At 47.8% G+C, this 13,320-nt stretch overlaps 1 protein-coding gene across 3 annotated transcripts in view; it reads right to left on the reverse strand.

Moving 5' to 3' along the window:
- Window positions 1-12,495, reverse strand: part of KCTD16 (potassium channel tetramerization domain containing 16) — a 74,511-nt gene extending 62,016 nt beyond the window's left edge. For 2 of the 3 annotated variants that reach the window (XR_010434497.1, XM_064671657.1), the window contains exons 1-2: window positions 12,039-12,495; window positions 10,627-11,766 (exon numbers count right to left, since the gene is read on the reverse strand). Coding sequence is in view for 2 of the 3 variants with exons in the window: in XM_064671657.1 (XP_064527727.1) it covers window positions 10,627-11,458 (832 nt within the window). In the remaining variant the exon portion in view is untranslated. The remainder of the gene's footprint in view (window positions 1-10,626; window positions 11,767-12,038) is intronic. The other variant, XM_064671658.1, reaches the window with a different exon arrangement.
- Window positions 12,496-13,320: the final 825 nt, after the last annotated feature.

The following is a 13,320-nucleotide window of genomic DNA, read 5'->3' on the forward strand; positions in this document are numbered from 1 at the left end:
TTGACTGTCTCCTCCAAAAAAAAAAAATCTATTAATGTCTTAAACATGCTTAAGTATCACAGAATCATAGAACCATAGAATGGTTGGTGTTGGAAGGGACCTTAAAGCTCCTCTCATTCCACCCTCCTGCCATGGGCAGGGACACCTTCCACTATCCCAGGTTGCTCCAAGCCCCATCCAACTTGGCCTTGGACACTTCCAGGGATGGGGCAGCCACAGCTTCTCTGGGCAACCTGTGCCAGGGCCTCACCACCCTCACAGCCAAGAATTTTTTTTCTAATATCTAATCTAAACCTACTCTCTTGTCCTGTCCCCCCAGACTCTTGTAAACAGTCTCTATCTTTCTTGTAGGCTCCCTTCAGGTACTGGAAGGCCACAATTAGGTGACCCCAAAGCCTTCTCTTCTCCAGGCTGGAATTATGATGGTGTTTGAACCAAAACCAGGAGCAAAAGCTGGAAAAACAATTTCCAAGCGAACCAAAAGCTGTTCTGCTGCCAGCAGCCATGGATGCTGGGGGAGCTGGGGCTTTTGCCTGCTCGCATCCAGACTTGGTTTGATCCCAAGTCTGTTATTGCTGGATTGTGACTACACAAACTCAAACCCTGTGCTATTTGGGCACAGCACTACATGCAACAGCCAGTCACAGGGATGGGAAACATCCCATGGAAGGGAACAGCCCAGTCCGAGCCAGGTCTGAATCCCTCGGTTTATCTGTTGGAACAGGGAGAGGTGGGCAAATCTGTCATCCTGCCCACGTGAGCAGCGCCTGGCTGCCAACATGCCACCTGCCTTGTTCCAGCCTGATTGGGGACACGTGGACTGCTGGTAGAGAGGAAGGGATGCAATTATTGAGAGTTTCAAATGGATCATCTCCAGTCCTTTGAATTTCAGCACAGGAAAGGTTTTCAAACTTTTTAAACCCAGAAAACTTGTATAAAGTGAACACTGGTGCTTCCTAGCTACAAGTCAAATATTTTGAAGATTTTGAAATGGAAGTAAATTAGAGCAGGGTTTGATCCTCCCCATCAGTGACCTCCACTAGGTCTGGGATGTGGGGTCTCCTCAGCACTGGAGATGTCACTGAGTTGTGGAAATTCTTCCCACAGACCAAACTTCAACGAACTTTTTAATTCCTCTGCAAGAAATGGTGCCTCTTGACTTCTGCCTTCTCTTACAGGACTTTAAAACAGCAGATTCTTTAATGATGTCTTTACCAGTGAAAGCATTTTTATCAACATCCTTATTTAAATATTCTTTCTCTATGCAAGGTAAGGCATAGCAGCTTTCTATCTGCAGACTCTGCACGGAGGGAAGGGAATGATTTAATCCTCATGTAATATAAGTGCATTGACTTGAGAGAATAGAGGGTTTATTCTCTTGAATGCTCACAAATGAATGAAATCAAGAATACCTAGAAACTGCTCTTCTCCCAGCTAGAAAACAGAAGGTTTATGTCTTGGTAATTGTGGCTTCATGAGGGAAAGTGAAGGTACCCTTGGGTTGCACGTGGTTTGGGTTATAAACAGTGACCAAGGGAATGAGAGAATTTATACAAGCCATGGGTACAAAACCTCTCTAACTACAAGTCTGTGGTTCAAGACATGATGGCAGGGTTAGAGAAAGTCATTCCATTCAGTCCTGGCAGGAATGGCAGAGAGATAACTCAGTCAGGGAAGAGCAGGCTATAAAATGTTGCAGTCAAACTCACAAAACAAAATGAGCCCAACTTCCAAAAGTCAGCAACATGTTTCCAACAGTGACCTCTCAAGGAAGCACAGCTGTACTTAAATAAAATACATTAAATATATTCTCTGTGTCACGCAATGGGCTATCTTCTATGGCAACCCGTCCTAATTAGCCAGTCCCCACAGGAGTACACACTGCCAGGGTAAGCAGCAGCACAGCTGCAGAAATGCTTGGCCAGATCTGCAGCTTCTGGAGCTGGTGCAGCTCTGCTGGGCTCAGCTTCTGTCCTTAACCTGAGCTCTTCCTAGCTACTCTTCTGCCTATAAACATAACATTAACAATAAAGGTAATAAATAATGTAATAAATAGCATTATTTATGCATAAAAATTATATTATCACTGACCACGATTGGGCCATTAATTCAGAAACAGAATTCCCTCTGTAATTCTGCAGGAGGACAGTGGTCATTTTTTTTCTCCCACAATTATGCTGCAACATCAAACCAAAGCAAAAAGCACCAGGCAATCTCTTGAGGACCTGCACTGACTGATGATCATCTACCAGGAGAGTAAACCAAAGAAAATCAAAGCCAACATACTTTTAAAACAATCAGCAACTCCGCAAATTCCTCCCTATTGATCTTGGCATGTTAGAACAGGGAGATTTGAGATCTTTGGTGAAGCATCTCAATGTTTTCGGAGGCCCCAGGTTTCTGGTCTGGTGCCTACGCTCACTTTCCATATGACAACACACCAAGGCAAAGGCACTGTGAGGGAAAATTCTGTTCCAATTGAACGTTATGGACGCAGGTGGTATATTTAGTGTAACTGGTGGTCAAAAATCACAGTTTTGTAGGAGCATGCAAAGAGTAAATTTGCAAGAAGCCACGTTCACCTCCCTGTCTCAGGATCAGCTTCTGTGATCCCTCTGGGGATCCCTCATGGAACCAATGTTGGACTTGCCCACGCTACCAGTGAAAACTCTGAGCTGAGAAAAACCCAGTGAAATTCCCTTCATAGGAGCACAAACACTTTTCCAAGCTCTTCTCTGTTTTTTGCTCTCTCAAGCTTTGCTCAGAGTTTTTGGCTTTGAGAATATTTAAAGTGCAAAATTCAGTCAAAATCAGCATGTTCCACTGGGTTCTATTTCAGCCTGATTTAATTCCGCTGTAAAAATACACTCTGATTCAGTTTGATGGAAATTCAATCTGAAGTCTTGAAATAAGTCTCCTCGAAAATATGCAGAGAGAGAGAGTTTTTTCTTTAAATTTGGCTCTCAGGCCCTGTCCAAAGCCTAAAGCTCGGAGAGCAGCACCCAGCAGTTGCCAGCTGCAGTCCCAGCTCAGAGCGAGGATAAGAATGTCTCTTGGGCTGCTGCTCCCTCCAAACTAGTTTTGCTCTTCTAGGAGCACAAATTAAAGTTCAGGTTCATTTTCCTGCTTGGAATTAAATGTTTGGGGATATTGTAGTCACTTTCCAACATACTCCAGAGCCCTGTGATGAAGCACAGCTGAGGAGATTTTCACAGGCAGAGTTAAAGGTTCTTGTAGAATCACAGAATATCCTGAGTTGGAAGGGATCCACCAAGATCATCAAAATCCAACTTCTGGCCATGCAGAGGACAATCTCAAGAATCTCACCATGTCCCAGAAATGAAGGAATTGTAAGCAAAAAAAAGAAAGAAAACATCTCCAAAAAACCCCCCACAAAATCAGGCAAGTCCCTTCTACAGAACTGCTCTGAACATCCACGATGAAACAATTTCCATCAAATATGGTGCGTTATCAAAGCCTACGAGTTTTGCTGACACACAGGGTAACCTAAAAAATTTGTGGCAGGACTTATGTGTGTCAGATCATCTCAGAGAAAGAAAACTGAGAGACATGAGTGATTTAAAGGAGAAATCTAAAGCTGCTGGATCCAACCTGCTGCTGCTGCGACGCAGCCCCGGTGCCGAGTGGCATCACAGCAGCAGGATTTTCAGGATGGTTTGCAAACCAGGATGGCCACAGTTCTCACTGTATTTTTTGGTAGAGGAATTATTTAGCTGCCTTAGCAGCTAATCAATGAACTCCTAGAAATCATTAATCACTTTGTTAGTAGATCCAGAGGCAGTGCTGGAAAACCTGTAACGCTAGTGATGTATGAACTAGCTCATGGACTGAAAGGACATGAATGAGAGTCGATACAAAGGGGTCACCAGGAGCACACTCCAATTGACCAGTTTATATTTATGGGTATTTCAACAAAGCTTGTTCCAGCTATTGAAATACAAAAACTATTCTCACAATTCCAGACTTTTCCTTTAACCATTATTAGACAACTAATTTAACAAGCTAATGTAGGACAGCTAAGGAAAACAGCCCACACAGTTCTCTGATGTTCATTCCCTATTTTGTTTACTCATATCCTACTACCAAAGATAAAGCCAAGGGACTTTCATTCCAGAGGAAAAGTTATAGAGTCAGAGAGTCACAGAATGGTTTGAGTTGGAAGAGACCATAAAGCTCATCCCATTCCACCTCTCTTTTACTAGAGCAGGATGCTCCAAGCCCTGAACAACGTGGCCTTGAACGCTTCCAGAGATGGGGCAGCCACAACTTCAGTGGACAATCTGTGCCAGGGCCTCATTACCCTCACAGGGAAGATTTTTTTCCTAATATCTAATCTAAATCTACTCTCTGTCAGCATGAAGCAGTTCTTGCTTGTCCTGTCACTACAGCACTACACTTCTACGAAATGTCCTTCTCCATAAATCCAGGGGTCCTGGGAAGGCCTTACTAAGGGCCATTAGCCCAGGAATAACCACCAGGTTCCTGCACTGAGCCAGGGAACAGCCACATCACCTTAGCTTTTATATGGCACATGAGTCGATCAGACCCAACCCTTTATGAACTTGAGAGGCATTCCAGGTGTTCAGTACTTCCCAAACCATCCAAATACCACACTTCCTTGCACCATCAGATTTGGAGCTTGAGCTCCACTGTTCCTTAACTACTTAGGTTAATATTAGGAGGCCTAGTAATGGCAGCAGTGTTTGACTGTGTTCCAGAACTGACTTGAGCATGTCTGAAAGTAGCAGGGAAATCATTCCCGCAGGATTCTCTGACCTGGCCAGCTCAGTCAGCATTACACCTGAGTAACCTTAAAGCAGTTCCACCAAGTATAACTCACTACAGTCTATTTTCTTCTTTTATAAAATATACAATTTTGAGCAAGTTTCAAGAAAAAAAAGAGTTACTCTTTCTGTTTGCAAAGAAGTAATTTAGATTTTGCTTCATGTCTCCATATTTGCTGTATGTTAGCCTTGAACTTGAAAAGCTGAAAAAAAAAAAAAAAGGAGAAGAAACTGAGAAAATATTGTGGTTAGGAAATTAAACAAATCCAGGATGGCTGGACAGAAAAAACCCAACCTGCTGCAAGGAAGTGTTTGTCTGTGTGCACAATATGTTGCTGCTATTCACTGAATGGCAAATATATGAGTTGTGTTTTCTTGTTTACACTCCTTTGCTCTTTCTGATTCTGTTTTCCTAAGAAACACACCAACATTTCAGTAAGTTTTGGAAAAGGCCAGACCTGACCAGGCTGAAGGAAGCTGCAGAAAGCGGCTAGTGGGAGCCGCTCCTTGCCGCTCCGCAGCCATAGTCCAGGGACACTGGGCCACTTCCACCCGGCATTCTGCTGTCCCAGGGCAGCAAACCAGGCATTCCCTATTTCCACACCTCCCTCTCTCTGGCACACATCTACTTTTATTACAGTAAACCCCTCCTCTGATCAGCCTCCCGAAATGGTGCTGTGGGACCTCATGCACGCTGTTCCTGGCCAAAAGCCAGCTCGAGACTGCAGTTTAAAATACATTGATTTTTTTTTTCCTCCCCTAAATGCCAGCCCTCCTTGGTTAATCCTTTAGTCATTATAGTCTTTTTCTGGATCACAGAGCAGCAGCAGCAGTGAAGTGCCACAGGGGAGGCTCTGTCTCCAGTCCCACCCAGGGTCCTGCAGAGCTGTGGTGGTGCCCGAGGGTGGCCAGGACATGCCCACAGCCTGTCCCTGTGGCCAGGCCCTCACTCCACCCAGCCCTAGGGGATTATTTCCACCAATCCCTGGCGCACAGCCCTCCTGAGACCTTGGAAACAGGGGGAAGACACAAACATCAGATCATAGCCCACTCAACAGCTCTTTGGGCCATGCTGATTTAACTTTCACAAAGCCCCTTCCACCACAGAGACCTCCACAGACAGGGGACAGAGGGATAAGGATTGTCCTTGGCAAGGAACCTGCCTGGCTGCTGCACAGGTGTTGGGACAGAGGAAGGATTCCTATCACCAAGAGTTGCTTTGGAGCAGGAGGGAACAGGTCTGTACAATATTGCTAATGTCTATCTCAAACATTCCAGTCAATGAAGATCATATCCAAAGGGTCAGGAAATCACGAGCTGTGCCATGAATGCTGGGTAGAGACAAAGGACAGGACCCAAAAGTCATTCTTGCTGGTTCCTCAACATCACTTTTCATACCCTGTTAGAATGAACTCCAAGTCCTATATCAAATCAACCATTTTATGAAATTTTGCTTCGGTTTCCCATTAAGCTGGAGATTCTTGGCCTAATCTGACAATCAGATTTGACACTACTGGTTTCCAAAAGGAACAGAATTTTTCATCTATGGAATAACTCTAATCAGTAACTATGCAGGCTTTTCAGTCTGCCATGACAAATTGGGAAAAAATCAACACAAGTCTGACCAAAAAAGCTCAGAGCAAGGTCCTTCTGACATGGATAAACTAACAGACTTGGCTGGCTACAGCCCCACCACCTGCAGATGATCATCCCGTAAGAGTTTGGTTTGGCAAGAGGGACCAGAGGCATCAATGATGACAGTAATGACCTGGAAACAGAAACATCTCCTGTTAGCAGGGCAGAAGCTTGTATTATTCATTGGATTTGACTTCATTTTGCTTGCTTTTGGGTCATTTTGATCTTCACTGATTTAAAACCAGACAGAAGCAACTACTAGATCATATGACAGTATCAGTTTAAAGAGAGGGGAAATGGGTGATGTTCCTCTCCCACATCTAGCCCGTTTGACAGCACAGCTGTGGGTGTCACTGTGCAAGAGTGTTCCGTTTTGTTAGTCAAATTTCTGCCACGCAATGAATTTATGAGTCAGTGGTAGGCACATCAGTATGGGATCCTTTAGTTCTATTCACACATGCACAGTGACGGGTCCCAGCTGGCTGCAATAATCCCAAATGGATCATCTTGTCTAACAGACACCAGGATTATCCCAGAGATATGTGTCCAACAGATGGGCACCAGGGCATTCGCAGAGGGTATCGCTTGGCACTTCTCCTTCCTCCTGCACATCCCAGCCCAAGAGGATTCACCTGTTTATCCCAGGACAATCTGAAACCTGCTTCACACACATCTCTGCACACCAGCCTCCTACCAGCAGCTGCAAACCACAACCAGCCACCACTTTCTCCATGGAGCAAGGTGAGGCACCAACATTTACAGCTGTCCCTGGAACAAGTGGAGCCAGTACTCATCCTTCAGGAGCAAGAGCATTATTAATTCAATTTTGGCTTTCAGAGCTACAGTGCCAGAAAATCTCATGGTTAACTTTGCACATCTGCAGGTGCTTGAGCTGCTCCCCATGTGTAGGTGTGAAGTGGCCAGTGCAAGGCAAGGCTTCCCCAATCAGACTCACTGTCCTGATTTTCTTGTGCCTGCTCAGACTTTGAAACACAGCCCTAGCAGGGGCAGGAGCAGTTGTCTGTCTACATCTCTGTATTCCTTTTTGTTTCATCTCATTGTAAAGGCTTAAAACAGGTAAAAATGAAGATCCAAGAACAGGCTACTCACCTTTTTCAAAAATTAGAGGGTTGGAGATAAGGTTTTACTTTAAGACCATCAAAACAACAGTGGGAGGGGAGCAAAATAGCTCAGATCAGAAAGCCAACCTTAGCCAGTATAAAATGTAAGGAAACATCTTCGCTATAAGAGAAACTGGAGGGAAAAAAAATCTGCATGAGCAAACTCTCAGCTTCTTTCCTCCCCTCAGTCGCCCTTCGAGCCTGAGCCCGGCTGTGCCTCCTGCCCACCCACCCCGCAGGAGCTGTGTGTCACAGAACCCTTCAGTGACAGCTCTAGTGGACCATCCCAGCCTGTCTCCAAACCCTCCTGTGCCTCGGCCTATTTGGAGCTGGAGTGGAGCCCAGCTGTGCCCCAAGGACTGCACTGTCATCCCCAGCACCGCTCTGAGCCCATCCTGCCACGACTCAGCAAACAGCTGTAGGTCGGCTGTGCTGGACACGTTCTGCATTTCGGGAAAACCTCCTCCACAAAAGAACAGGCATCTCCCATTAGCCTTAATAGAACCTAAATCTGAACGCAGGGAGAAAACCTCATGCAATATTGATGGTACAGTACTTTAACAGCACACACTGTACCCGTGTGAGAGGCTGCTCAGCTCACACCCTCTCTGGCCCATCTGAGCTACTTTCAGATGAATTTGCACATGAAGAACGTTCTTTATCTTCACACCAGCCTTTACCTTCTGAGTGGTATTTGGAGCATACAATGTATTTGGTGTATCAAAAAAATATTCCTCCCTCTATTCTTCCATCCTTGGAACTAGTTCCCAGTTGGGAAGAGTCCCTCCAATGGGCCTTTCACAGGAGCTACTAAGTGGCTCTGCAAGGACCACCTCTGCCTTTGCCTCACCAGTGGTGTAAGACACCTCCCAGGTTTAGGCCCATTAACCTGATCAAAACATCTTGATGAATTAATGCTCAATATAGACACAGTTGGTAGCTTCTAAATAAATAAATATGGCTAAGCAGCTGCAAAGGAGACGTCATGTTCCACTGGAAAGCCAGATGTCAATTTTATTGGTCCTCAAAGTTTTAAATGAAATGGTTTTGGGAAATTTTGAATGAAATTATTTTGGGAAATTTGGAAAGGAGGTTCTTTTGCTCTGGGTGAATTCTCTGCCTGCCTTCAGGGGGACCAGCTGCAGCCAGACCTGAGCATGTGGCTGGAGAACCCCTGCAGCCCACCCGTGGCTCCATCGCAGCAGCAAATGGTTCGGAGCGTAACAGAACCATTCGGATTGAGATAAGAGAGACTCATTTGGCATCACAGCCATGGCTTCAGATTTTACCTAGGAAAGGACCCTTTGAAAAATCCATCTCTGAAATTGTATCAGTGTCAAAAATCCACAAAACTTACAGGAACCAAATGCAAAGCCTATTGAACTGGGTAAGAGTCTTTCCAGGAACTTTAATTGGATTGGGCTTTCCTTGCACTGGTGATGCCTGCTATAGACTTTTACTCTCCAAAATTTCTAAGGTTCCTAACCGTGGCTGTAGTGCTCTGGAAGCAGTGAGAGCAACCCCTGAAGATAAAGATTTGAATAACATGAAAATCAGGAGTCTGTGTTTGCTAATTCAGGCAAAACCCATGTTAATTCTCTCTTCAATTAGTAAAAAACATTGTGTCTATATGGCATTCATATTTTTTCTCTGATTTGAAATATAAATGCAAACACAATTTATTTTAATCCATTCCTTTAACTACATTAGTTCTCCTCCTAGAACTTGTATGAATTTCAAGCAGAAGCTGCCTAACAACATAAATCATCCATCCCTGTCGGAATATAAGCGGATCCATGACCTTAGAACAATTTTGCTAAGAAATCCAGCTAGAAAACTAATTTTAAGTAAATCTATGGATGTCAAAAACCCAGATGGCTTTTCAGGATGCTAACTTAAGCTTCATTACATAAGCAGATTAGGGCTGCCTGTTGAGCCCCGCACAAGAGTAGATGTGTGCTGAATCCACGGAATTACATCCAAACTGTTCACTTCCTGATACATCTTACATCTAAAACTTTTGTCAGCTCCCCACGCCTCGAGCCTGTTAACTGTGAGCACCACACACACCCAGAACAGCAGCTCTGCCAACCAAATGTTATCCCTCTATCCCTCTCCCAAGGCCACTATCCAAAGCAGCAGCTGGATAAAGCCCATTTCTACAGGCAGACTGGGGAATTGTTCCATCCTTCACCCTCTGCAAATGAAAATGGAGGGAAAAAGCCTCATGAGCCTCTCAAATATTTAAGCACAGCAGTTGTGGAATGATTTTTTGATACAGACTTATAGAATCAAAATTACCCTCATGTTACCAATGGTAACCAGCCTCTACCTGAGTATCAGCTTAGGAAGTTAATGAGCCCAGCAGCGCTACCGGCTCAAATCAGCACAGCAGAGTGAGATCTGATGTGACTGCAGGAAGCAGGGCACACACTCCTCATGGATGAGGACAGTTGATTTTCCACAGGCATGTTGCATAACAAGGCACAGCACCCTGCCCCTCTCTGCATGAGCCCCCATTTCAGAGCACGGCAGCCGGCTCCAAGGCGGCCCCGTTGAAACGCAGCCAGAGGGACAGGATTGTGTTTTCCCTTCCCTGTGTGGAAGTGTGTCAGGTCTGCTGACAGATGGCTTGGCTGACTGTGCTTGACAATTATCAAGCTGCTATTACCTTTGTAAAGTGACTCCCATTTGAAGATTTTCTGTAATTAATTCCGCAGCGTGTTTGCAAGGCTCATTTTATGTCCCGCACATCCCAGGAAGTGTGCAAGGCACTCAGCTGGCTGATTTACACAGCTAGAGGCACCACATCCTCCAGGCAGGTGGACGGGGTGCTTTCAGCAGTCTGTGCTGCCACCTAGCCAAGGCCAACCCGCTGAGCTCAGCCCCGGTTTGCATTTCCAAAGCTTAAACTGAAATGTATCCCCCCAGATCTAAATAAAGCCTTAGTCTGCAGCAGACACAAGGAAATCGGCACTCTTTGTGCCTTGGGAACTGTACGGTCAACGGAAGAGAGCAGCTTAAAGCAGGGAGTTACATTTCCCTCTGAAACGTCCTGTACTTACGGTAGAAGACATATTCGGTGTAGCTGGACCAGACCTTGTCATCTGTGTACTGGTTGACGAAGGAAGCTGTCACCGAGGAGTTACAGGCCACCATGTGGAATCCACACTCGGACAACATGTCGAAAGCCCTCTCCAGGTGCTTGAACTTGAGATAAAACCTGGAGGTGTACCTTTCTGGAGCCCTGTCTGGGTCCCTGCTTTCATTTAAACTTTCTCCAAAGACCTCTTTGACCAGAGCAATCCTTCCACAAACCAAAATCCTTGGGACCCTCCTGAATTTGGCATCTGCTTGGCTCTCCCTGCCAATAGTGCACGACCCCCGGTACCCGATGGTAATGAATCCCCACTTCCGATCTGACGGTAAGAGCGATGAGGGTGGGCATATTCTCGTGTCACTGCCTTGGGAGACCTCTTCGTAGTCACTGTGGCAATAATCATCAGGGCTTTGCTTGTTGTCATCAGGAGTCAGGAGTTTGACTAAGTCTGGGAGCTGGAAGTACTCAGCCTCCCTCTTGAGCCTTCCCTTCTCTGGGAAGTGGTCAGGCAAAACCACTTGCTTGTCCCTGAGATAGTCCAGAATATAGCGGAAAAGGAAACCATCTCTGTCAATGAAGAATCTTCCCTTGGAGTCCTTGGCCAGATCGTTGGCTGTGTCTCTCTTTGGGGTGAACATTTTCCACAGCAGGGAGTGAGGGGTGCCAACCAAGGTGGAGTGGCGAGTGAAGTAAACCTGGCCACCCACGTTGAGCTCCACTACCTCTGGGAAGGAGTGTAGTCCAGTCCCCTGCTCCCGAGGAGGCAGGTAAGTCCTGCAGTTGCCACTTAGAGCCATTGTATTTTAAACCAGAAATCAGCAGCGCAAAGCAGCAGGACTATCAATCACATCAGAGGGTAGAATAAGGCTCCCAGCATTAAGGAGAAACAGCAGGGAAAGGAGGAGTGAGAAAATAATGGTAGCCAAAAGGTTTGTTTAAAAAAAAAATCTGAATTGTCCATGAGTGACAGTGTGGCAGAAGCGGTTTATACCCTGAGCCACGGAGGCTGGAGAGCAATCACCTCGTGAAATGCAATCACATCATTAGATCTTCCAACAAAGCCATCAAAATCAAGGTCAAGCCAAGCCTATGGTCACTCACAGGTCTGTCGAAAGGGAAAACAAAATAAGGCACAAATTACTCTTCTAAGCATCACAGCAGCTGTAACAGAGCAAAGCAGAGCAGTTTGTAGAGCCAAGCTAGATCTCCTGCTAAATAGGTCTCTTTTTTTGCAAGTTCTATGCTTCTTTTTCACAAGTATTCATCAATGGAAGGGCTACATATGACTCCACTGTTTAAAAGAATATGCATACTTCATCTTTAAAGAAATGTTTAAATTTGACATGCACACGAGGGAACAAAAACAGGGAGTCTTACCTTGGTTACAATTAATGCATAGCTCTTGTAAAGGAATCAAAATGTCAAGACACTCAGAACACACATACAGGCACACAGGGTCCGGGTAGTGTGAATCCGATCCCAGCAAGGGACAGCAAAGGCAAGAGAAGTGCTCTTAGCAACATCCACGTAGATCTCAAGAGTTAAACCGAGTCACAGGGAAGTTAACCGTGGCGGGTGACGAGGAAAACCAGTACATACAGCACGGGGGAGGAAAATAAAATAAAAAAAATAAAATAAAAAAACCCAACAAACCCAAAAATTCCCGAGTGGATGCGCTGGGCTGGGGGAGCGGTAGGGCAGCGCGGGGTGCGTCCGCCGGCCCCGATGACTTGCAGAAAGCCCGCAGCCTGCGCTAGGGACTGCCGGGCTCCGGCGGCTCCCGCGGCGGCAGCGAGGCGGGCAGCGCGGCCGGCGGCACCGCCATGGCCCGCCGGGACCGCCGGGGCCGCCCCGCGCCGTCCGCTCCGCCCCGCTGCGCGGCTCCGCGCCGCTCCGCTCAGCCGCGCGGGGCCGGGAGCGCGGAGGGCGATGCCGATTGCATCATCTTAAAGGAGTCGGGCCGGGATGGGCTCCCGCGTCCCGCGCCGGGAGCGGGCACAGCCGGGCAGAGCCGGGCAGAGCTGGGGCAGAGCTGGGCAGAACCGTGCACGGCCGGGCAGAGCCGGGCAGAGCTGGGGCAGAGCCGGGTCAGAGCCGGGCACGGCGGGACACCGCGGGCAGCAGCAGCACCGCGGACAGCGCCAGTCGCCGCCGCGCCGGGTCCGCCACCGCCCGCTCCGCTCGAGTTGGGCTGAAGTCCCCGCCCCGCTCCGTCCCCTCGGCCGGCAGCGCCCATCCCTGCCCCTCCACAACGTGCCTTTCCTGGCTCCGTGCAGCCCCGCGGGGGTCTCAGCCGGCGATGCGGGCGGGCAGGGCTGGAGCGCCCGGCGCGGGGGGGCTCCCGGCGCCCGCCGCTGTCGGGCAGGACCGGGCTTTTATCCCCATCGCCCCAGCGGCGACTGGCGCAGGCAGGAGCCAGCAGGGACGGGAGGAGGAGGAGGGACCGGGGGCGGCTCGGGCGCACCCGCTCTAGTTGTGGGTCTGTAACAGGGGGAGCCGCGGCCGCGGCTCCGCGCCCGCCCCGCGCTGCCCGCGGGCGCGCCGGCACCGCCACCTCGTGTCTGTCCGCGATGCTCGGCCCCGGCGCTGCGGGCAGGGAGAGAGAGCTGAGAGCTCCGGGAGCTCCGGCGGGACACCGGGAGCCCCCGCTCACAGAGCT

Source organism: Pseudopipra pipra, chromosome 15, assembly GCF_036250125.1.
Source record: "Pseudopipra pipra isolate bDixPip1 chromosome 15, bDixPip1.hap1, whole genome shotgun sequence".
NCBI lineage: Eukaryota > Metazoa > Chordata > Aves > Passeriformes > Pipridae > Pseudopipra > Pseudopipra pipra.